This window comes from Furipterus horrens, unplaced genomic scaffold (assembly GCF_987537825.1).
Source record: "Furipterus horrens unplaced genomic scaffold, mFurHor1.1.pri manual_scaffold_5, whole genome shotgun sequence".
Lineage (NCBI taxonomy): Eukaryota > Metazoa > Chordata > Mammalia > Chiroptera > Furipteridae > Furipterus > Furipterus horrens.
The window spans coordinates 122,178,155-122,201,871 of record NW_028327175.1 but is presented as its reverse complement, the minus strand read 5'-3'; the positions used below and the strand labels follow the sequence as shown (position 1 = coordinate 122,201,871).

The following is a 23,717-nucleotide window of genomic DNA, read 5'->3' as shown; positions in this document are numbered from 1 at the left end:
CATTTATTAAATTTTTTTTAAAAGAGAAAACTGAAAGCAGGGACTTGAACAGGTATTTGTATACCTATATTCATAAAATCATTATTCAAAATAGCCAAAAGGGGGAAGCAACCCAGTGTCCATTGATAGATGAATGGATAAATAAATGTGATATGTATATGTATATATAAATAAATAAATAAATATCACCCAACCTTAAAGGAAATTCTGACAAATGTTACATGAATGAAACTTAAAAGATATCCTGATAAATGAAATAAGCTACTCGCAAAAAGACAAATACTGTATGATTCCACTTACAGGAAGTACCGAGAGTACTCAAATATTTTTTAAAGATTTTATTTATTTATTTTTAGAGAACGCGAGGGAGAGAAATATCAATGTGTGAGAGATATATCTACCAAATGCCTCACCCCCAACAGGGGACCCAAGCCCACAACATAGGCACATGTCCTGACTGGGAATCGAACCAGTGAGCTTTCAGTTTCCAGATCCACATTCAATCCACTGAGCCACACCAGCCAGGGCTAGAGTACTCAAATTTATAGACCAAAAGTAGATTTGTGGCTGCCAAGAGTGGGGAGAAGGGAAAGAATGGGGAGCTAATATTTCATGGGTACAGAGTTTCAGTTTGGAAAGATAAGTTCTGAAGATGGATGGTGGTGGTTGGTAATTGTTTTATACAACATGAATATACTTAATGCCTCTGAATCATAAGCTTAAAATGGTTGAAACATTAAAATTTGTTATGTATTTTACCACAATAAAAACAAAAATGGGGAGGGGGATAGGAAATAAGTCAAAAAGAGGGAAGAAGTAGAAAAACAAAAATAATAGTTAAGTATTATTAACATGCCAGGCTCTTTCAAAAAGATTTAACACGATTCTCACAGACCTACTGCAGAATAGGCCACATAATCCCTATGCTGAAAGGCAAGCAATAGGGTTACAGGTTAATAATTAGCTTGCCCAAGGTCACACAGTTAAAAAACAAAGAAACTAAGGGAATAATGCTGAGATGATAGAAGGAAGGATACAAAAGATCTAAAGAAAAGAAGTAAAGGTTTGGGGTAGGGCCAATAACCTTGGAGGTGAACTACTTACCTGGAGGGGATGGATATCAGTGGCGTTGAGGACCAGAGAGGCGGTGCTGAAGCATATGCCTGGGGTGATGAAGGGGGAAGTAACAGGTCGAGGGTCAAACAGGTTTGGGTGGTTGCAGACTTTTCGTAACTGCATCAAAATGTTGATGACACTCATGAAATGGCCAGTGGCTAGTGTCTCCTTAGTTCTGAGAGAAAAGAAAAATAAATGGGGTATCCTGACTTGCACCTCGGACCTCTGCTTCAATCTAGAATCCCAGGGCCCACCCTCAGTCCTTCCTTACGTGGTCTGGGCCATAAAGTCATCATAGAGACAGCGTTGGCGCTTGGAGAGCCGGCAGCGGATAACATGCTCATACTTCTTAGGCATCTGCTTCTCAACATCCACCTTAACTCGGCGCAGCAAAAAAGGCCGCAAAACCTAAATGCAAATAATCAAGAGGCTGACAAGAGAAACAATGGGCACTGAGCCCCAGTCTACCCCATCTAGCTGGGTCTTGGCTAGATGACAAGCTGGGTGCTGCTTTAGCCCATCAGTAAATACTCATGGAGCACTGCAGGAACTAATCATACAATGATGAGTCAGATGCAGGCCCTCCTCTCAAGGAATTTACTTTCTGCTAAAGGAGACCCATGTAAAAATTATGAATCCACAACGTAAGAAGTAATAAAAAGAGCACTGAGGACAAGATTATGAAAGTAAGTCCAAGAGAGAAGCTGAGAACAAAAACTGGCACAGTGACAGCAGCACAGGAAACAAAAGGCAAATCGGGAGATCTCAGGAGGTAAAATCTGATAGGATATAGTCACCTAGTTAACATGAAAGAAGTGAAGGGAAATAAAAAGGTATCATTAAGGAAGACGTCTTGGTTTCTAGTTTATCAAAATGATGGTGTTATTGAACAAATGGAATAAAAATAATAGGCTATACAGCTTGAGATGTTTGGGTTAGAAAAGAATGATTTCAACAACTTTCAATTGAAGGTACCAAATCAAATTTAAATACAGGACAAGTGGTCTAGAGAGTTGAGGGAATAAAAAACACAAACTGGAGTCTTTAAAGTCTTGTGAATGAGTATGCCTATGAGATAAATAAATTGGGAGACAAAAGAAGTAAAGATCAGAAATGATGAGAGATGTTATTTAAAAGCTAGACAAAAAAAAGAGGAACCAGAAAAGATCAAAAAGGGAGGTGGAGGAGTGGAGGGAGAGAAAGAGGGGAGGAAAGAGGAGAAACACAACAAAATACAAAGTTGTAGAAAGCCAGGTAAAGAGAAATCCAAGCAGGGACTGATGAGCAATAGCATTCTACTTAGAGAATAAGGACAGAAATATCACCATTAAAGAAATCAAGCAGAACAATGACTAAGATGGGGTCACTCAACTTGGCAATGGGTTAGTCACTGAACACTGCTGCTTGACATCTGGGTGAATTCAACCTATCTCTGCCTGAATTCCCTCTCCTTAAGGGTTTCTGTCCTGAGATCCTCACCATTCCCAATACCCCTGACAAACTGTTACAGGCCCTACCTTGTGGAGGCGTTTAACTAGACCTTCATTGTACTCTTGGCTGCCCTCAATCATGCCAGTTAGGGGGTTAGAGAACCACTCTTTGAACTCGCGATGAGACTGGAAGACATGGGGCATCAGAAAGTGCATCAAAGACCACAGCTCCATGAGACTATTCTGCAAGGGAGTTCCTGTCAGGAGCAGGCGTCTCTGGCTGCAAAGAGACAGAGGAAATCAGAAGGAAGATGGTCAGCCAGGTCTCAATTTTCCAAGCATCCCACCCTTCAGACCAGGTCAACCCTTCCATGAATCTCCATCTTCATTTCCACCTGTTGAAGTTGAGCAGTGACTGCCAACGCTGTGACTTGAAGTTCTTGATATTCTGAGCCTCATCCAGAATGAGATAGCGCCAGTTCTTGCGGCGAAAGGCCTGGTGGTCCTGCAGCACCAGCTTGTAAGATGTGATACACACATGGAAGGCATTGGGCTTGGTCCAGCCCTAAGGTATCAAAAGAAAAGCAGCAGATAGTGGGGTGGAAAAAAAGAAAAAAAGAAACAATAAAAGGAAGACATGATAAGGTCCTCACAGGACAGAAATCAAGTTGGGAGAAAACAAAGTCCCAGGAACAGAATGGAACAACAGAAAGGGGGGATAAACTCATCTGAGGAAAGAGCCTAAAAGAACATGAGGCATCAACCGGGGGCGGGGGCATTCACATGGAGCTACAAACCTGCCGCTTGAGCTTCCTCTCTTTCTGGGCTCCATAGTAAGTGAGGATTTTAAAGCTGGGGCACCAACGCTTCAGCTCCATCTCCCAGTTCAACATCACACTGGTGGGGACAATGATCAAATGGGGACCCCAGTTACCTGTTTAGCAAAAGAATAAGAAATGTATAACATGGTAACTATAGCCAGTACTGTACTGTATATTTGAAAGCTGCTTAGATCTTAAAAGTTCTCATTAAAAAAAATTTTTATAACATGTATGGTGACAGATGTTAATTAGACTTATTATGGGAGATTATTTCATAATGAATATAAATACCAGACAGTTATGTTGTGTAACTGAAACTAACACAATACGTCAATACACCTCAATTAAAAAAATATAAGGTAAAGATTTTAAAGCAAGGCATTAAAAAAAAAAAAAAAAAAGAACGAAAGATCAGCCCTGGCTGGTGTGGCTTAGCGGGTTGGATGTTGTCCTGCAAACCCAAAGGTCACTGGTATGATTCCCTGTCAGGGCACACGCCTGGGTTGCAGGTCAGGTTACCAGTTGCAGGTATATGAGAAGCAACTGTTCAATGTTTCTCTCCTCTTTCTCCCTCCCTTCCCCTCTCTCTGAAAATAAATAAAATCTTTAAAAAAGAGAAAAAAAAATAAAGTAAAATAAAATAGAGTAAAAATAAAATTTTAAAGAAAAAACATTTTCTTAATGAGAAAGGATAGATATACACGTAAGCTTTAGGGGTCTTGTTCCTCATGCCTAACCCTGACCAATCTGTCCTAATGGCTTTCCTAAGAATCCTAGCACTCAACGCTGGCCTCTCTAGACGAGGGGGGATCCAAAATAACCCAGAATTATCTTCTGGAAGGTGGGCCCCTTGTAGTACAGGCTTCCCTGATAGGTGAGTATTCTAAGAACCCATCTGTATCACTGTACCAGTTGACCTTGTTCAGAGAGGCTGCACCTGGCTTCAGTGAATTTTTTTGAAGATTTTCAACGCATTTGTTCATTTCATGATAGGTGACTTCGGAGCACACCTGCCCACACCCTGCTGACTGTTCAGCAGTTTTTGACCGAAAACAGCATGACTCTGGTGCCTCATCCTCCCTATTCACCCAGTCTCACCCGAGTGACTATTTTTTGTTTCCCTGGGTGAAAAAAGTCCCCAAAGGGAAATGTTTTGCCAATGCGAAAGAGGTGAAACAAAAAACAGCAGAAGGGCTAAAAGGCATCAAAATTGACAACTTCAAAAACTGTTCTGAGCAGTGGAAAAAAACATCTCCATAGGTGTACTGCATCAAAGAGAGAGTACTCTGAAGGTAACTGATGCTTAAACATGTAAGAAAAAATACAAACTTTTTCATAAATAAATTCCAGGATATTTTGGGGGGGGGGGTTCTCCCTTGTATACGTAGTTACTGATCAGAATCAATGAAGCTACTAAGACCATCCTGCCGCTGCAGTCACCATTAAACAAGCTCCCCAAGGAGTTGGCCAAGGAGACCCAAGAGGAAGGGCCCTGCCTAGTTACCTTTCTCACAAGCCAAGTGGGCAAGAAGGGAGATGGTTTGGATCGTCTTGCCTAGCCCCATCTCATCAGCAAGAATGCCATTAAGCTTCTTCTCATACATAGTAACCAGCCAGTCCAACCCAATGTGTTGGTATTCTCGGAGTTGGCCCCGTAGAAGCAAGGGGATGGGTGTCTTCACCTAGTAGGAGGAGAGATGTCATGGTGAAACCAAGGTATCTGTCACCAAGAAACAGGAAAGTCAAGACATGAGAAAGAAGAAGCTGGGGTCTAGGGATACCTGGGTAGTGGCCAAGGTATAACCCTTGGGCTGGAGACTTTCAGCTGCTGCAGCGATGTCAGTAATCTCTTTCTTAGGGCCTAGAGTGGTGGTGGGCCCTGGGGTGGGAGGTCCACTGCCTCCATCTGCCTCACTCTGTTCTTCGTCCCGGGCAAGCAAGTACTCTACCCCAAAGTCATCGTTGTCCTCTTCCTCGTCATCTGCTTGGCTCTGTGACTGGGACTCCTGAGACTCATCAGACTCAGATTCCTCTGTTTCTGAACTACCACTTGTTTCTTCCTCTGAATGTTCATCTTCCTCATCCTCACTCTGCTCCTCAGCAGAGTCTAAAGCACAAAACCAAACCTTAATAATCACCATACCTGCTTTTCCAGTGACTGCCCTCCCTAGTTCCTGTCTCATGACCACACATTTACCTGACTGACTGCTACTATCCTCTTGAGGAGCCTCCTCAGCTTCTGTGGCCCCCTCCGGTTCACAGTCAGAGCTGTTAGTGTCAACCTCATTTTCATCTTCCTGTTCACTACTCCCAGAACCTGGGGCAGAAACATCAGAGGCATAGGCTCCTGCATACTGCTGTAGTAGCTCCTCCACAGATAGCTCACCTAGAAAAGAAATAAAGGGTAAGTTTTGGGGTGCTTCAGGGAAAGGGAAGAGAGGTCTGAGAGGTGCCAGTTCATTTTATCTAGGTCTCTGTAGACACTGGTAGGCCCAGGTCCAAAAGAAAACTTAAAAGGTTTACTTTCAGCACCAGCTACTAAAGTCAAGCCTTGCAACAAGGGCTAGAACCATGGAGGGTGCTGCCCTCCACTGGAAAGGACAATTATCAATCTGATGAACCTCCCTTTAAAGTACAGATAAAATATAACCTATATGCTCTTACAATAGATCTTCCCTCCATGAGCTCTCACATCACTTTGTTCAAAATTCCACCACATACTATTTATAATTATTCATTTATAAATCTGCCTTTGTCCAAAATTCCATCATATACTATTTACAATTATTCATTTATAAATTTGTCTCTGTCATTAAAATTGGAGTTTATCCAGGGGAGATAAACATCTTATTCATCTCTTTATCCCTGCCACTCTGCAAAGACACAAAAGGGGATGCTCATTACAATGTCTAGGGAATGTCACCTTCTCGAGCCAACTCGCTCAACTCCATGGCATGATCCACCTCCCCTTCCAACTGCTCCTCAGCTGCTATGGTATCTTCCTCATCCTCCGCTAGGAAAGGGAATAAAACAAGATCAATGTGGGCAGAAGTACAAGTTGGAGAGGTAAATAAGAAAGCCTGAAACATTAGATCCAAACTATTCAAGGGTTACGGGGCAAAAGGATAAAGAAAACAGGCCTGACCTTCATCCTCGTTGGCAGTGAACTCTTCATCATCCTCATCTGGATGCCAAGGCTGTTTGTTTCGCTGTGTAACAGAGGAAGGTGGGGGTTTTACCTGTATGTCGAAGGATGAAAAGGAAGAGAGCCTAAGGTCAGAAGAACAGGAGAAAGGCACGATGTTGAATAAGATGCCACAGAATGGTCTCTGTGTGCCACTGAGTGACAGCTGCCACTGGCACAGTCCCCAAGCAGGGATGCAATGAAGGGTTTTCTTTCACCATAAGCTAACAATTCCTGGCCCAACTGCCTAGGGGAGGACCTGTGAAAGTGCTAGATAAGAAATATAGTCCCCCAACACCATTCCCATGCACTCAAACATACGGAGTTAACAAAGAACTTGGTCCAGAGACTTCAAATTCAGTAAAGAAGTAATAGCGCCATTTCACAGAAGTAGCAAAGACCAGAATACTATTTTTCAAGGCCACACAGCAATTTAAAGAGCAGAGTACAGTCCTGACTGGTGTGGCTCAGTGAGTTGGGTGTTGTCCTGCAAACTGAAAGGTTGCTGGTTCAATTTCTGATCAGGGCACATGGCTGGGTTACAGGCCAGGTCCCCAGTTGCGGGGCGTACAAGAGGCAACGATCAATGTTTCCCTCACACGTGAATGTTTCTCTCCCTCTTTCTATTTCCCTTGCTCTCCAAAAATAAACAGATAATATAAATCTTAAAAAAAAAAAAGAGTACAGTACTTTTCCACTACAGCATCAGAAACTCTGCCCATCCCAGACAGCAACTTGCCCCAAATGCAGATTCCATCCAAACCCAAATGAGAGCCCCAAATTACCTTTAACCAGGGAGAACGCCTGAAAACCACCACCAACCTTATAGACCAGAACTCCATCCTAGAACCTCTCCCCCGTTCCCACTCTGAGCCCACCCTCCACCCCTTCTGCCCATACCTTCAATGCTTGAGAGGGCTCTTCTTCGCCATCTTCAGGCCCATCTTGGGTGTCACTATCATGAGATGATGGGGTTCTTGAAGGGCTGGAAGGCCCTCCTAGCAGCTGAGGGGGAAGGGAACGGAGCAGCTCTTCCAGTGGCAGTTCTCCCTCACGTCTAAGCAGCTCGATCTCACGCCTCTGGGTCTCTGCATCATTGCCTTCCTGTTGTTCTTCAACCTCAATCGTCTCCTCATCATCCTCTTCCTCCTCCTCTTGGGGTTGGAAGTCCCCATCTATAGCAGGAGAACAAGGTCACAAAGTCCACGGGCCCCTGCAAGCCACAGGGTGGGTTTTCAGCTCTTGAAAGGGTACATGAGGAAGAGTAACAGAGCCAAAGAGGACACACACCTTCATCATCCAGCTGGGAAACTGGGGGTGGAGGACTAGAGGCAGCTGAGGAAGAGCCAAGACAAGGGGAGGAGCCAGCTTTGCTGGAGGCTAGAGGCTGGCTGAGACTCTGAGACAGAAGGTCTGAGTACTTCTCAGTTTGCCCCACAATGAAGTCCAGGTGCAGGTCCAGAGCTTTTTTGCGTTTTTCCTCCAGCCGGGACTGTTGCTTGAATTGCACCACCTGCCATAAGCATGAGATGGATGGTTCACGAAAATAATCTTTTATTCATGTACTCCTTTACTCAACATTTAGGGAAGCCTTCTCTATGCTAGGCCCTGGACTGGTTTTTTAGAAAGAAAACTAAATGACCTTAAGGGTGCTTCTTAGGAAAACACAGGGAGAGGAGAGCCAGCTTAGCTTCAGGCAACAGAGACAGATTTGCAACACTATGTGGAGCTAACTCTTAAAGCCTAAATAGCTCTTCCCCAAGTGGAAATGAGGAGAAAGGCATTCCCAGTAGCAGAAAGAGCCATGTATTAATGGGCAGGAATGTGCAAAATAAGGAACAGTTTGAAGTGGATAAAAGAAGAAAAGGAACTGGCAGGACTCAAAAGACTGAAAATATAGACAGAAGCTAGGTAGTACCTGAGAAACAATGAAAAGTTAACATATGTGAACAATTTAATTAATGAGAACTTTGATGGTACAAAAAGGTTTTAGAAAAAGCATGCTGAATGCCCTACAAAGGACAGATGGCCTAGAGGAGTCCGTAAGTCCTATCAACAATCCCCCCAAAATGGGCAGGGAACCTGATAGACATCTCTCCAAAAAGGACACACAGAGCGCCACTAATCATCACGGCAGTGCAAATTAAAACCACGATGACATTATGTCAGACCTGTCAGAATGGCTATCATCAATAAATCAACAAATAAGCGTTGGCAAGGAAGTGGAAAAAAAGGAACCCTGTGCACTGTTGGGATTGCAACTTGGTGCAGCCACTATGGGAAACAGTATGAAGGGTCCTTAAAAAGTTAAAAATAAAACTACCATATAACCCAGCAATCCCACTTCTGGGAATGTATCTAAAGAAACTCAAAACAATAGCCAAGATATAAAATAACCCAAGTGTATAGCAACAGACAAATGGATAAAAAAAAGTGATACATATATACACAATGAGATATTACTCAGGCATAAAAAAGAACAAAATCTTGCCATTTGTGACAACACAGACAGACATAAGGAGTATCATGCTAAGTGAAGTAAATCAGACAGAGAAAGACAAATACCATAATTTCAACTATATATGAAATCTTAAAAAACTAAATAAATAAACAAACAAAACAGAGGCAGACTCATAGATACAGAGAACAAAATGATAGTTGCCAGAAGGAAGGGTTTTAGGGGAGCTGGGTGATAAAGATTTAAGAACTAAGAAGTACAAATTGCAATCACAAAAGTCATGGGGATGTCAAGTACAACATAGAGAATATGGTCAATAACATTTTAAAAACTATGTATGGTGTTGCTGGACTTATCAGATCACTTCATAAGTGGATGTCTGACCACTATGTTGTATACCTGAAACAAATATAATATTAAATATCAACTATAATTGAAAAAGGAAAAACTTAAAACTATCCCCAAAGACAAGGCCCATTTTCCACGGTACTTCTTTCTTCTTCATAGCACTTAATGCAACAAAGGTCCAAAGCACAACAGAAATGTCATCAGAGTTGCGTGGAATTCTAATATTCACTCACTAGCAAAGTTTTGATCATTCCTGCTACCATGCTATACCCACCAACTAAACCCAAGGCATCTACCTTTCCCAATCCCTGCTACCTACCTTCTCCACATTGCTCCAGAACTGCCTGACATCCTTGGCCATGGTGGAGGCGATTCGGCGCAGCTTGGCCTGCTCCTCCCTCCGGGCCCGTTCCTCTTTCTGCCGCTGTTCCTCATGGTGCCGAATCACCATTCGCACTACCTATGGGAATGAGGAACCAACATAAAAACACTCCAAGGCCAGATCCCAAGTCAAAAGCAAATAATCAAAGCCATAAAATCTGGAAATCCAGCTTGCCTCTTGAGGGTATAGGCATTAATAAGCATCCTACACTGTTCTGTTTGATTTCCTTCCCGTCAACCCACCTATCAAAAAAAAACAAACCTGAAAAAGAAATGGAAACTAGGCCCAGTTAAAGACATACCTTACGGGCCACACCCCGTTTCCAACGGCGCTCCTGAGCAAAGTCAGCAGAGAGCCACTGCATCTCCTCACATAGATAGTCCCAATGACCTTTGGGGCGGGGAGGCTCGGGCACTTTAGGCAGCCTCTTCAGTGACCAAAAACCCTCCTTCCGCAGCTCAGCAATCCGAGTCTCAATCTCAGCTTCCTATTGAGGAAGAGCTAGGTCAATCAAGTTATGAGACATATACTCCACCTCACGACCATGGCTGAATTCCTGAGCACTAGGTACAGAACTGGCTCAACTGAGTGTTTTACGCTTAAGTCCACATACCAATCCTCCAAGTAGGTATTATACTCTCTTCAGATGAGGGAAAAAAAGATCAGGGAGATTATGTGATTTACTTCAAGATCACATAGCCAGGAAGCATTAACAAGGTGAGAATTAAAAATGTTTAATGACTCCAAACATCAAATTTCCATTATTTCACACAATCTCCACTCCCCATGAATTATAGGCAAGACTTGAAAAAACATATCCCAAAGGAACTTTCCAGAGAAGCAGGAAGCGCAACTTTCTTTACTGAGTCTAGAGACAAGGGTTCTTATCACTGTAGAATTCTACTTACGCAGGAGTGTGTTCATGTTTAGATGTATGCTATAAAGCTCAATTTCACAATTATGTTTGTTTTTTAAAAAAAAAACTATTTTTAGAAAAATGTACTTTTTGGTAAAATACTAAAAAGTTATAAACCAAAACATTAACAGTGATTACCATATCCAAAAAATAATATTGTTTCTACATTGATTATACAGGGTGGAGCAAAAGTAGGTTTGCAGTTGTGAGTATACGTAAGTTTATTATTGTATTATTCTCCATATGAACAACTATAAACCTACTTTACCTTTGCCCCACCCTATATTTCATAAAGGAAAAGCATTTACAATTTTTTTCATTTACCGAAGGTGACTTAAAAAACTTAAGACAACTGTCATCGTTATTCTTGTCTCCCTACAAAAACTAATCCAGAGGAAATAACAGCCAGAGATGAATCAAGGAACTAAATGGCCTGATGGTGAAGAAAATATACAGTGAACATGGGCATTTAGACCAATGGCTCTCAAATTTCGGCATTCAACGTAATCATCTGAAGTGCTTTTTCAGACAGATTGTTGGGCCCTACTCTTTAGTTTTAAATGGGTAGAGGTACTAAGAATTTGCATTTCTAACAAGTTTCTAGGTGATGCTGATGCTGCAGACCCATGGACCACACTTACCACTGGACAAATAAGCAAAAACCAGTAAATCTGTTTCTTTTTTCAAAAAATCTTTTTCTTTTATTGATCCCAGAGAGAGGGGTAGGGAGGGAGAAGAAAGGGAGAGAAACATCGATATGAAAGAGAAACATCAATCAGTTGCCTCTTGCACCAGCCCCAACTGGGGACTAAACCCACAACCCAGGTACATGCCCTGGCCAGGAATAGAACCTTTTGGTTTGCAGGATGATGCCCAAGCAAGGCACACCAGCCCAGGCAACCAGTAAATCTTAAAAGCCACCCAGCTCACAAAGCACTTTTATGACTTTTATTTAAACCTCCTAATAGCCTATCAACATCCCTATTTCATAGAAAAGAAAGTGAGGTTCAGAGTTCAAGCAATTTGCTCAAGATGATGTATGTTAAGGCAGAACCTATACACAACAAGACATGTAAAATATCCATGGAACACAGGAGTTTAGGGAAGAAAAGTCTCAAGAATCCTCACAAGCCTTCCCAATACATACATGCTTAGCTTGCTCTGCAATCTCAGCATGGCTCTTCTCCCACTTTGGGCCCTTGTTAGCCAGGTCAGCAACCTGGAGTAAGCTGAGCCCCTCCAGGGACACTGTGGCACCATCTGGGGGCCCTGGAGGTCCATCCAGAGAGGAATCTTGAGCTATATGCTGGGGAGAGATGCCACCTGCCCCACTAGAGGCTGGGGAACTGGATGAGGCAGGGGACACAGGATTGCTACCTGTCATGCCGTCCGACACCATCTAGAGAAGGGGAAAAGGAAAGATTAAAAATGAATGTTTAGCATTATACCAGAAATTTAAAGTACATTATTTCACTAGAAAAAAAACTCTGAAGTAAGGTATCAACCTCATTTTGTAAAGAAAAACCTTTGGGGTAAGGTTTTAATCAGGTGTTCAAGAGGGCAGAACCAAGCTTTTTTTTTTTTTTTTTTTAAAGATTTTACTTATTCATTTTTAGAGAGAGGGAAAGGGAGGAAGAAAGAGAAGGAGAGAAACACCAATGTGCGGTTGACTCTCATACACCCCCAACTAGGGACCTGGCCTAAAACCCAGGCATGTGCCTTGACTGGGAACTGAACCAGCGACTCTGGTTCGCAGGTCAGTGCTCAATCCACTGAGCAATACCAGCCAGGGTGAACCAAACTTATAGAAGTGTGGCATGGAACAGAAGTTATAGCCTAATAGTATTAAAGAATACAGCAAGTCTTCAAGAATACTGTAGCATGTGATTTCAAATTTTAACGAAACTTTCAGAACCTCAATGATTTAACTTACGTTAACAAATCCTCGTTTTCCCCTCCTTTTCACAGCAAGTATGACAGATTCACCTATGCAAATAAATTTGAGCTACCACCAATTCAAAAGGCCTCAAAAAACAAAAAGCCAAGATCACCTGAACCTCTTTATATTCATTACCAGTCTTGGTAGTTTCTTTAATTGGGGAGGTGTAAAAGGAGGAGGGGGTGGTTTGATCACTGTCCTCAAACACCCACCTGTGATTTTACAAGGTCCTTTACAAGCAATAAGAGGTGGAAAAGTCTACTTAAATAGGGATAGTGAAGGAACTCATGAAATTCACTCCAGCATACAAGTTTCAGTGTGCCACTCAAATTCCTACTCAACTAAATGACAAAAGACTATATGTCACAAAATTTCCCAGCTGCTCAAGCTAATTATAAATATCAAATCCATAACCATCAAAAATCTACTGTACACAACCTAGATCTGTCTCATGTTAAAAAAAAAAAAAAAAAAAAAATCATGACACTCTCCCCCCCACTCCCTTAACTTTCTTGGTATGGGAAATGAACACACACACACACCCATCCATCCATCTATCCATCCATCCATAACACTTAACTTATTCCTGTTCTGAAACTGAGCTATTCTCAGAGCAGTCTGAGAAGCATGTTGTCCCAATCTGCCTTTCCAACCAGCCTAATTCAATCTTTTTCAGGTAACGAGAAGTTTCCACACTCTCAGAGATCAATGTTACACTAATATCAAGTACAATGTAATTATCCAACATGCTTAACAGTTCTCTAAACTCAGTACCCAAGTAGCTAGGGTCATAAAAATATGGCTAAGACCTGCCATATTTCTTCTGCCTCAGAGCCAGCAGACCATAAAACAAGCGCAGAGAAGGAACTCTCCCCATTTTCAAACCTGTGTCTGCAGAATTGGGAGCTGAGGGTGAGCAGGGGAGGGGCTGCTCTGCATGGTCCCACTCCCAGGCTCCTCTTTGGATGCCTGAAGAACGACTGGGTCGTTGTCACCACTGCTACTGGCCGAGGGGCTGGCGTCCGGCTGCAGGGCATGCTGGGAGCTGGCCTCATTCTGGGCCACAGGCCACCGGGACCCGCCTTCCAGGGCCCGGGGCCCACTGGGGCGTCCCAGCCTCCGCTCAGGTCCACTGGCCTCTGGAGCACCTAAAGCAGGGTAAAAAAGAGTAGAAATGAGATTTTAAAATATTAAAGAATCTTTTAAATTGCCAGAGATAACATTGAAAAAGATATATAAAGTGATTATGGTCTGCATTTCTTGAGCATCTACTAAATGTCAGATACTTTACTTAGTACTTCATTGATTTATTTTATACCCTCACATCTACCTTATGAACCAGGTATTTTTTATGGGGCAATATTTATTTAGTTCTTTCTACATACTGATAAGCCATGCAGAAAAGACCCCTGACCAAAATGGAGCTTACAATCTAATATTTTCTGTATTTTGTAAGTTAGGAAAAAATCAGGATTCAAAGAAACCAAATAACTTGCATAATGTCACAGCAAGGAAGTGGCAGGAAGAGGACTTAAGCCTAGGTAGTCCAATGCCAAAACCATGGAAGATAAGCTATTCCTTGGTAGAGCCAGTGTGATAAGACCTTTCTCTACCCTCAGTCCCAGTCCTATCATTGCAATGCCATCATCCACCCAGAAGTATTAACCTATAATTTCTCTCATTATCTCAAACATCTCTCCCATTAGCATCAGTACATAAAACGGTACCTGAACCCTCACCTGTGTGAGCTGAGACCACACCCCCTGTGAAAGTCTGCACTTCCACGGTGCTGCCGTACTGAGGGGAATCACAACTGAAACAAAAAAAAACGCCAGCAGTTTTCATTTACCAGCACCCATCAAAGCCTTCTTCACACTAATGTTTTGAGGCTTTTAAACATACCCGTCAGTTCAAAGGCTGAAAAAAAAGTTACAGCATTAGGAAAACCTCACATTTCAGAAAAATAAAAGCAAATCAAGATTCCGGCTGGTGAGAAGAGCAGAGAAGTAGAGCAAAAAGAAAAAAAAAGTTTAAAAAGCCTAAACATCCATTCCAACAACTGAATGGATGACAAATAACAAAAAAAAGAAAAACAGCTAGGAGCCCAAAAAGGTGCTGGCTGCCAGCAGCCTGCTCTCCGGAGAACCCACCCTTCCCCAGGGCATGGCGCCCGGACTCCCAACACCTGCACTAGCAGACACTTCCAAACACAAGAACTACAGCAGGAAACACGCGGGGAACAATCAAATGTGAGGAAGATTGCAAGCGACGAACCATGGCCCGGAAACAGGCAAGGTTCTCCCCCACAAGGCCCGGATGTATTTCCCCAGTGTTTTAAGGAAATTCCTTAACCACGGTGCTGTCTTTGATTCACTCTCTCCACAAGAGTCACACAACCCGAGCTAACTGGAATGCAAGAAGCCTGCTTGAACTCTTAACCCCAGGTTTCCTTACCATCTCTCACCCCTCCCAACAGTCTGACCCAGCATGACCCCTGACCTCTGCCCCGTTGCCACCAGACCTAAGGTAGCCCCGCCCTCTCCTAGACTCCTACCCCACCAAATGTGCGCGACAGGGTGGGGGAGGGGCCCGCGCGTGCGCGACTGGAGGCGGACTGTACCGGCTGCGCGCATCGCCCGGGGGCTCCCGCCAGAACCTAAACCCACGCACACAAGGGTCGCAGGGCTGGGTAGCCTGTTATCCCTGCCCGTCAGGTAGCCCCCCACCACCACCACCAACTACCAGACCGCGAAAAGCTGAGATAAGGAAGGGTTCGAGCTATCATATCCTGGTGTCTGACTAGATACGGTGGGCGCACGCCCCGACTACTCATCCCACGCCTCTCTTCCTCTTTCCGCGTGCCCCTGAGGGGGTCTGGGGTTGGTGGGCGGGCAGGAGCACACCTGGGTCCGTCCTCTCAGGGGTCGCTCACTCGCTCAGGCACGCGTGCGCAGATGGGCGGGAAAAGAGAGGAGACGCGCCCAGGCCTAGTGCCGGCCAGCCTGGCCCCCCTCAACCTGTCTATAGGCGCGCGCCGACAGCCTCGCGTACCGGCCCTGGGGCCCTGGCCGAAGGTGCGCGCGCAGTACCCCGGGAAGGAGGGAGGGAAGGCGGTGGCGGAAAGATGCGCGCGCAGGCACCCGTCAGGGGAGGGGAAACTGTGGAGAGTCCGCCATCTTGTCTCTCTCTCCTTACCTGCGTCCTCGGGGGCGTACGCACCACCCCCTTCCCGCGGAAAGGGAGGGGGCAGGGCCCCCTCTTGGCCGCCGCCTTTGAGGCCTTTAAATTCCCTTGGGGCCCGCTGCTACTGCCACCGCCTTGCTTCCACTACCTCTTCTCACGCCACGGAGTCGCTGGCGGTGGGTGGGAAAAATGAGACGGCAGTCCCAGCGAGTCGCCGCCGCTGCTTCCGAGGCCTCACCAAAATGGCCGCCGCCGTCTCGGCCGCCACCAGCAACACCACCACCAGCACCACCACCACAGCTATCGCTATCGCTGGCGCGGCCCGTCCTCTCGCGAGAGACGGTAACTGGAAGTTGGGAAAGCGGAGAGGCTCGCGTTCTAGCGTAAAGCGCTACCCGAGGCGCAAGGAAGGCTGGGAGGTGTAGTCTGCCTGGAGGCTCCGCTTACACGGCACACCCTCTACCACAGAAGCTGTCAATGGGGGCTGCATTGCGGCTGTCAGGTCGGACCAGTTCACCCATTTTTAATAGATTACCTAGAAAGCCGAAGCAATTTGTCAAGTATTTTCAGCAAGTTAGCAGTGTAGCCTAGGCTTCCCACTCACTGCAGTCCACTTTAATAATTTACTTTCTCCTGAGACCACTTTGTGCACTATCTCCTTTAATCTCAACAATATTCCATTTTACAAATGAACTGAGGCTCATAGATTTAACCAGTGACAGAGCTCAAAGCCAAGATTCATGCCAGTCTAAGTCACAAGAATGCTCATACTCTCACAAAAGCCTGCCCTAGGAGCCAGTTTAGGAAGCCCTGATTAAGCTCATCTCTTTACCTATTGAGGTTAGCTCTCCCCTGTTCTTCTCAAAATGTTGATCATTCTCTCTTTGTGTCATTGATTTGAAGTCCTATTTGTCTTACAACAAAAAACCCAGGGGTTGAAAACTCAAAAACCTAAATGGGCCAGGAAGAATTGTAAATAAAATGAAGAAAAGCAAGTGAGGAATTTGAAGAACGGGAAACCATATGCTCTTGTCCTGAAGGAACAGCCACTGTTCAAACCACTATTTCAGTGATCCTATAGGGATGTGGGCCAAAATACATGTAAGGGTCACATTCAGCCCACAGGCTGCCAGTTTGCTACCTCTGGCCTCTCCTGGAGCCTCCAGGCACGTAGAAGCACCCAGGAGTGGTTTTTTGATTGAATAAGTGGATGAATGCTCATTCATTTAGGCACAGTTCAAAGCCTTTTTTTAAAGGCCAAGCTTATATATTTGAGATCCCATAATAGAACCATCCTGAGTTTCCAAGAGATCTCACTTCTCTTGGTTTTCCCATATATTTTTTCATCCTTTTTCAACTATTCTTCCTTAAAATTTAGCTCAAAGGCCACAACTCTCAGGTGATCTCTATTGACCAACCCCAGGCTGATATAATACGCCTTCCGGCTCCCACAGCTTCCTAGGCTTCTTCAAGCACTGACTGAATTGTGTCTGGATTCATGGTCTGTCCACACCATTCCAAAAAGTTTTATTAACCCCGTGAGTATAATGACATAGTTTATACATGAAAGTTCGCTATGCCAGTCTCAGATTATTCAGGAAGTTTATCAGTGTGAGTCACTTGCATTATAACACTTAAAAAAAAAATGGTATTGAACACATATCAAACTCAAATCCAAAGCTTTCTTCTATTTCCATGACTATCACCCTGATCCAGTCACCATCACGTCTTGCTTGGATCACTCCTAACTGGGCTTCCCACTTCCACTCCTGTTTCCCTTTACTGTATTATTCATACAGCAACCAGAGTGTTCTTTTCATGTAAGTTAGATCATGTTTCTCTCAAACTTAAAACCTCCAAATGGCATCTTAGCCCACTTAAATCATCACAGAACAGACATTATGATGAGCTCAAGAAGCCAAACATAAGAGTATATGCATATGATTTCCACTTGTTTATAAAGTTCAAGAGTAGGCAAAATTAACTGATGGTGATAAAAATCATAGCAATAACTACAGAGGAGAGGGATTTTACTGGGAAGAGGTACAAGGGAGATACTAAAAATGAATTATATCCAAAGTTGGTAAACTATGGCCCAAAGGGCAAGCCCTGTCCACCACCTGTTTTTGTACAGCCCCCAAGCTAAGAATGTTTTCTACATTTTCAAATGATTGAGTAAAAATCAAAATAAGACCAATATTTTGTGATACATGAACATTATATGTAATTCAAATTTCAATGTTCATAACTAAAGGATTATTGAAACCCAACTGTGTCTATCCACTTACATATTATCTATGGCTTCTTCCCAGCTGTAATAGCAGAGCTGAGTAGTTGCAACTGCAACCAGAGGCCCACAAAGCCTAAATTATTTTCTATCTGATACTTTACCAAAAAATTTTCTTGATCTCTGTTCTCAGTCATGATCTGCATGAGGTTACATCCATGGGTGTGCACAAATGTAAACATTCACTGAACTGTGCATTTAAAATTTGTGCCCTTTAAAATTTATACCATTTATGTACCATGCAACATATATTTTATACTTAAGTTTTGAAAATAAAATTACAGCAGTGGTTCTCAACCTTCCTAATGCCGCGACCCTTTAATACAGTTCCTCATGTTCTGGTGATCCCCAACCGTAAAATTATTTTCATTGCTATTTCATAACTGTAATTTTGCTACTGTTACGAATCATAATGTAAATATCTGATACGCAGGATGTATTTTCATTGTTACAAATTGAACATAATTAAAGCATAGTGATAATCACAAAGACAATATGTAATTATATATGTGTTTTCCGATGGTCTTAGACGACCCCTGTGAAAGGGTCGTTCGACCCCCAAAGGGGTCATGACCCACTGGTTGAGAATCACCGCTCTACAGACTATAACCCTTGTCTACTTTTTTTTTACTTCATTTAACCCTTGCTCACTATACTATAGCCACAATGCCCTTCTACAAACCATTCATCAAATTCATTTCTGCTGCTTCCAGAGCTCTCATCTTTGTTGTCTGAATTTTTTTCTCATGGCTAGCTCTCCCTTTTCATGAAAGTCATAGTTCAAACATTGCCTCTTCAGAGAAGTTTTCTGACATTTAGTAGCACTTCCACTGCCAGTCACTTTATCACATGCTTTCTTCATTTACCTGAAATTATTAGCTTCTTTGTATGCTCGTTTATTGTCTATCCCTTTCCCCCCCAAAAAGATAACCTCCCTGAGAATAGGGACATTATCACAGGGTTTGCAGTGCTCTCTAGATGACTACTGAATTAATGAAAAACTTTTCAAACAACCTTGTGAAGAAGAGATTGTTGGTTTAATTTTACAAATAAAATTTTGGTTGAATGAAAAATGATGAAGACTCAATATCATCAAGATGTCAGTTCTTCCCCACTTGATCTATAGATTCAATGCAATCCCAATCAAAATCTCAGTAAGTTGTTTTGTAGATATCAATAAACTGATTCTAAAGTTGATATGCAGGGGGGGAAGCGCAGAATTGCCAACACAGTATTGAAGGAGAACAAAATTGAAAGACTGACACAATCTGACATCAAGACTTACTGTAGCTTTCCTAGGTGGCTGCCGAGGATGGTGATGGGGCCGGTTCTGATGCTTGGTGGTTGAGGCCATCTCCTGGGCCACCTGGAAGCCACTGTGGCCTAGCAGTACTCCTAGGGCTGGAAGATAGTGGTTGTATGCTGTGAGGACATCAACATTTCTGGAAATTTCCACAGAAGCAGGTTGAAGTACCCAGCCTCTATGAATGGATGAATACCAACCCATCCCGTGGCCTTTTTCACTTCCAAATCCCCAGCCACATCTTTTGGCAAGGAAGCATGCTGCCCAGCAAGGTCCGGCCACCTCTGACTGCCTCAAGGTGTTTGATGGGATACCGCTGTCTGTGACAAGAAAAAGCAAATGGTGATTTCTGCAGCACCGAAGGTTGTGCGTCTGAAGCCTACATGGAAGTTTGCCTACCTAGGGTGCCTGGCCCATGAGGTTGGCTGGAAGTACCAGGCAATCAGCCACTCTGGAGGAGAAAGAGGAGGAGAAGGCCAAGATACATTACCAGAAGAAAAAGCAGTTCATGAGGCTACAGAAACAGGCTAAAAAGAAAATATAGAACAAAACTGACATACAAAGAGGTATCAAGACTCATAGATTTCTGGTCTAAGCCCAGTAAAATTGATTGCTAATTCCTCCTGCTTGTCCTGTCAATGCCTTGCTCCATGGCCACCCTAGTGTTGGTGGAAATCAAGTCTCTGGGTAGGGGCATTTCATGCCCCCCTGTCCAGGTGTCCTGTGACTCAGTTAAGCAAGCTGGACTTGCTAACTCCGGCAGCTGCATGCTAGCTGCAAGCTGTTTCAGGCCACTGAGCTATGGTATCCTGAGGACAAAGAGACTTTGCTGAGTACTCCATTACTCCCTTGTCGTATCATCTTGTTTGGAACTTAGCCTTAAGGACTTACAGTTCTGTTTTGTACCTAAGTAGTTAATGTTTGAACCTGGGTATTCTGTTTTCTCCTTAAGCGATAGGATGTGTATCCTGTAATTGCAACCCTCAGATTTCAGTAAAAGGAAGGTGCTTGCTCTGCTCAGTGCTGACTTGCCTGAGCGTGCAGCAGCCCTCCGACCGTCCCATTCTGTCTGCTGGAATTACTTCCGCGCCCTCGACCACAAAGTACTACAACACCTACGATGTAGGAGACACGCGGGGGCTCTTGCACCCTGGGCCTTAGAAGCTGGAAACACAGAAAAGGGCTGAGTCACTGCTGTTTAAGAAAGGCCTTTTTAAAAGTTTAAATGGCTCTAAGAGCTGTATGGCATAATTTCATATGACCTATTCATTCATGCAAGTTTTAGGAAATCAACAATTGGAACAGCAAGTTCAGTTTCAGTATTTACAAGTAAGCTGGAAAACTCAAATTTAAACTTCCCACGTGATCAGGTACTATACTCTGTAGCTGTTTAGGTTGTGAGCCAATGCTTAGGGGCAGGATTAACTCGGTGTTGTAGAAGGGTATTTACAGATGCACAGACTGGAATGGCCAGCTATGGAGTCACAGGCATTGCTCTTGCACGTTCCTGTACCTTGTGTTCAGAAATGAATAAACTTTTTAAATAAATTATTTTTAAAGAAAAGAAAAAAGACTATAAAGCTGCAGTAATCAAGACAGTGTGATATTGGAGAAAGACTAGATAGATAGACCCATGGAACAGACTAAGGAGCCCATAAGTAGACCCACATAAGTATAATCAACTGCTCTTCAACAAAAGAACAGAGACAATACAATAGAGCAAAGATAGTCTTTATAACAAATGATGCCAGAACAACTGGACATTTACATGCAAAAAAATTAATCTAGACAAACCTTACACCCTTCATAAGAATTAACTCAAGATGGAACACAATACTTAACCTGGCAGGGGAGATACCATGATCATGAAGGTGGTTTTCCCAGGGCGAGGCTTGTCCATTGCACTCCAGATGTGCTGACCGCTGCAATTTCCCCAAATGTGGGAAACTCGATTGCATAATTTATGGTAGTGGGGGACTGCGTTCACACTTCCCTGGGGGGGGGGGGGAGTAACACAAACCTAAATGTGAAGCACAAAGCTATGAAACTTCTATAAGATAATAGGAGAAAATAGAAGGTAGGAGAAAAACCTAGATGATTTTGGATATGGCAATGATGACTTGTTAGATACAATACTAAAGGCATGATCCATGAAAGGAATAATTGACAAGCAGGCAAGACTTCATTCAAATTTAAAACTTCTGCTCTGCGAAAGACTATGTCAAGAAAATGAGAAGGCAAGCCACAGACTAGGAGACAATATTTGCAAAAGACATATCTGATAAAGGACTTATCCTCCAAAATACTTATATGAGGAGAGACCAAAAACACCCCAGAATTTATTTATAAAAAATTGTGTATTTATTCTTATATTTAAACTTCAGTCACCTTCAGAGTACGCTCCATTTGGTGCACTACACCTATCAAGATGTTTTTTCCACTGCTCAAAACAGTTTTGAATTCATTGATTTTGATGCCTTTTAGTGCTTCTACTTTTTTGTTGTTGTTTTGTTTTGTTTGTGTGTGAAACATTTCCCTTTGAGGGCTTTTTTTCAACCAGGGAAACAAAAAAATTGCTCAGGAGAAGATTGGGTGAACAGGAAGGTGGGGCATGGGGTGGGGGTATATCCCGGTTTTGGTCGAAAACTGAACTCTCAACGTGATGTGGGCAGATGCGCTCATAAATCACCCATCATTAAATGAAATGGGCAAATGCAATGAAAGTCTTCAAAAAAAATTTCACTGAAACCAAACACAGCCTCTCACAACAATGCCAGCTGGTACACTGATACAGATGGGTTCCTAGAACCCTCACCTATAGGGGAAGCCTGTTCTACAAGGGCCTGCCCTCTAGAAAATAATTCCTGTTTTGGGGGGGTCTCCCCGTGGAGAAAGAACTCTTAAAACTCAACAATAATGCCCTGACTGGTATGGCTTAGTTGGTTGGAGCATTGTCCCATAACTAAAGTGTTGCCAATTTGATTCCTGGTCAGGGCACATACCTAGCTTGCAGGTCAGATCCCTAGCCCTGGCCGCTAGGATCCCCAGTCTGGGCACATGCGGGAGGCAAACAATGATTCTCTCACATCAATGTTTCTCTCTCATCCTCTCTCCCTCCCTCTCTCTCTCTAAAAGCAATGAAAAAAAAAAAAAGAAAAAAGAAAACTTCAACAATAACAACACAAACAAGCCAATTAAAAATGGGCCAAAGACCTTAACAGGCAAAAGAGACATGCAGATGGCAAATAAGAATATAAAAAGATGCTCCACATCACACATTATCAGGAAAACGCAAATAAAAATAACAATGAGATACCACTACATACCTATTTGAATGGCCAAAATTCAGGATACTGACAGTACCAAATACTGGTGAAGATGTGGAACAATAAGAACTCTCAGTACCAAACACTAAAGAAGATATGGAGCATTAAGAACTCTTAATTCATAGCTGGTGGGAATGCAAAATAGTGCAGCCACTTTTGAAGACAGTTTGGTAGTTTCCTGTAAGAGCAAACATTTACTATAGGAAGCAGCGATTACACTCCTTTTAACTCCAAATGGAGCTGAAAACTTATGCCCACCCGAAAACTACACACAGATGTTGATAGCAGTTTGATTCATGATTGCCAAAACTTGGAAGGAACCAAATATTCTTCAGTATAAGAATAGATAAATAAGCTGTGGCATATATCTGGTAAGGGGTTAATATCCAAAATACATAAAAGACACATACAACTCAATAGCAAAAATAAAAATAGAAACCCAAATAACTTAGTTTATAAAATGGGCAAAGGAACTGAATAGACATTTTTTCAAAGAAGGCATATGAAAGGCTAACAGGAAAAGATGCTCAACATCATTAGTGATTAGGAAAATGCAAATTAAAATGAGAATGATGCCCTTTTCAGATAGCTTGGTTAGAGCATTGTTCCAGTATACCAAGGTTGCAGGTTCTATGCTAGATCAGGGCATGTGCAAGAATCAACCCTTCCTTTCTCTCTAAAATCAATAAATAAAAAAATAGGCCTTGCAGATGCCGACTCTGCCCCAGATATTCCTGCACTCAGCCATGGTCAACCCCACTGTGTTCTTCAACATCACTGCCGACAGTGAGCCCTTAGGCCTGTCTCCTTTGAGATGTTTGCGGACAAAGTTCCAAAGACAGCAGAAAACTTTTGTGCTCTGAGTACAGGGGAGAAAGGTTTTGGTTATAAAGTTTCCTGCTTTCACAGAATTTTTCCAGCATTTATGTGCCAGGGTGGTGACTTCACACACCACAATGGCAAGGTGGCAAGTCCATCTGCAGGGAGAAATTTGATGATGAGAATTTCACCATGAAGCACACAG

The 23,717-nt window shown here is 43.1% G+C and overlaps 1 protein-coding gene, 2 non-coding genes and 1 pseudogene across 7 annotated transcripts in view; 2 read left to right on the top strand and 2 right to left on the bottom strand.

Moving 5' to 3' along the window:
- SRCAP (Snf2 related CREBBP activator protein) overlaps positions 1 to 16,114 on the bottom strand; it is a 37,224-nt gene extending 21,110 nt beyond the window's left edge. The window contains exons 1-18 of one of the 5 annotated variants that reach the window (XM_090277617.1): positions 15,790 to 16,114; positions 14,334 to 14,407; positions 13,480 to 13,742; positions 11,803 to 12,054; positions 10,041 to 10,226; positions 9,677 to 9,817; positions 7,842 to 8,064; positions 7,452 to 7,726; positions 6,513 to 6,606; positions 6,291 to 6,380; positions 5,565 to 5,753; positions 5,149 to 5,474; positions 4,872 to 5,049; positions 3,344 to 3,480; positions 2,942 to 3,111; positions 2,634 to 2,826; positions 1,388 to 1,524; positions 1,105 to 1,291 (exon numbers count right to left, since the gene is read on the bottom strand). In XM_090277617.1, the coding sequence (XP_090133743.1) occupies positions 1,105 to 1,291; positions 1,388 to 1,524; positions 2,634 to 2,826; positions 2,942 to 3,111; positions 3,344 to 3,480; positions 4,872 to 5,049; positions 5,149 to 5,474; positions 5,565 to 5,753; positions 6,291 to 6,380; positions 6,513 to 6,606; positions 7,452 to 7,726; positions 7,842 to 8,064; positions 9,677 to 9,817; positions 10,041 to 10,226; positions 11,803 to 12,054; positions 13,480 to 13,533 (2,832 nt within the window). In that variant the 5' untranslated portion in view covers positions 13,534 to 13,742; positions 14,334 to 14,407; positions 15,790 to 16,114. Of the gene's footprint in view, positions 1 to 1,104; positions 1,292 to 1,387; positions 1,525 to 2,633; positions 2,827 to 2,941; positions 3,112 to 3,343; positions 3,481 to 4,871; positions 5,050 to 5,148; positions 5,475 to 5,564; positions 5,754 to 6,290; positions 6,381 to 6,512; positions 6,607 to 7,451; positions 7,727 to 7,841; positions 8,065 to 9,676; positions 9,818 to 10,040; positions 10,227 to 11,802; positions 12,055 to 13,479; positions 13,743 to 14,333; positions 14,408 to 15,497; positions 15,614 to 15,789 lie in introns of those variants that run through there. The other 4 variants (XM_090277620.1, XM_090277619.1, XM_090277621.1 and 1 more) reach the window with 4 other exon arrangements.
- On the bottom strand, positions 6,697 to 6,825 carry LOC150009680 (small nucleolar RNA SNORA30/SNORA37 family). The gene has a single exon (XR_016511566.1). It is a non-coding gene; the product is annotated as a small nucleolar RNA SNORA30/SNORA37 family (small nucleolar RNA).
- A 3,032-nt stretch (positions 16,115 to 19,146) lies between the features above and the next one.
- LOC150009678 (large ribosomal subunit protein uL13 pseudogene) lies at positions 19,147 to 20,430 on the top strand (annotated as a pseudogene).
- A 770-nt stretch (positions 20,431 to 21,200) lies between these two features.
- On the top strand, positions 21,201 to 21,363 carry LOC150009677 (U1 spliceosomal RNA). The gene has a single exon (XR_016511509.1). It is a non-coding gene; the product is annotated as a U1 spliceosomal RNA (small nuclear RNA).
- The last annotated feature ends 2,354 nt before the right edge of the window (positions 21,364 to 23,717 follow it).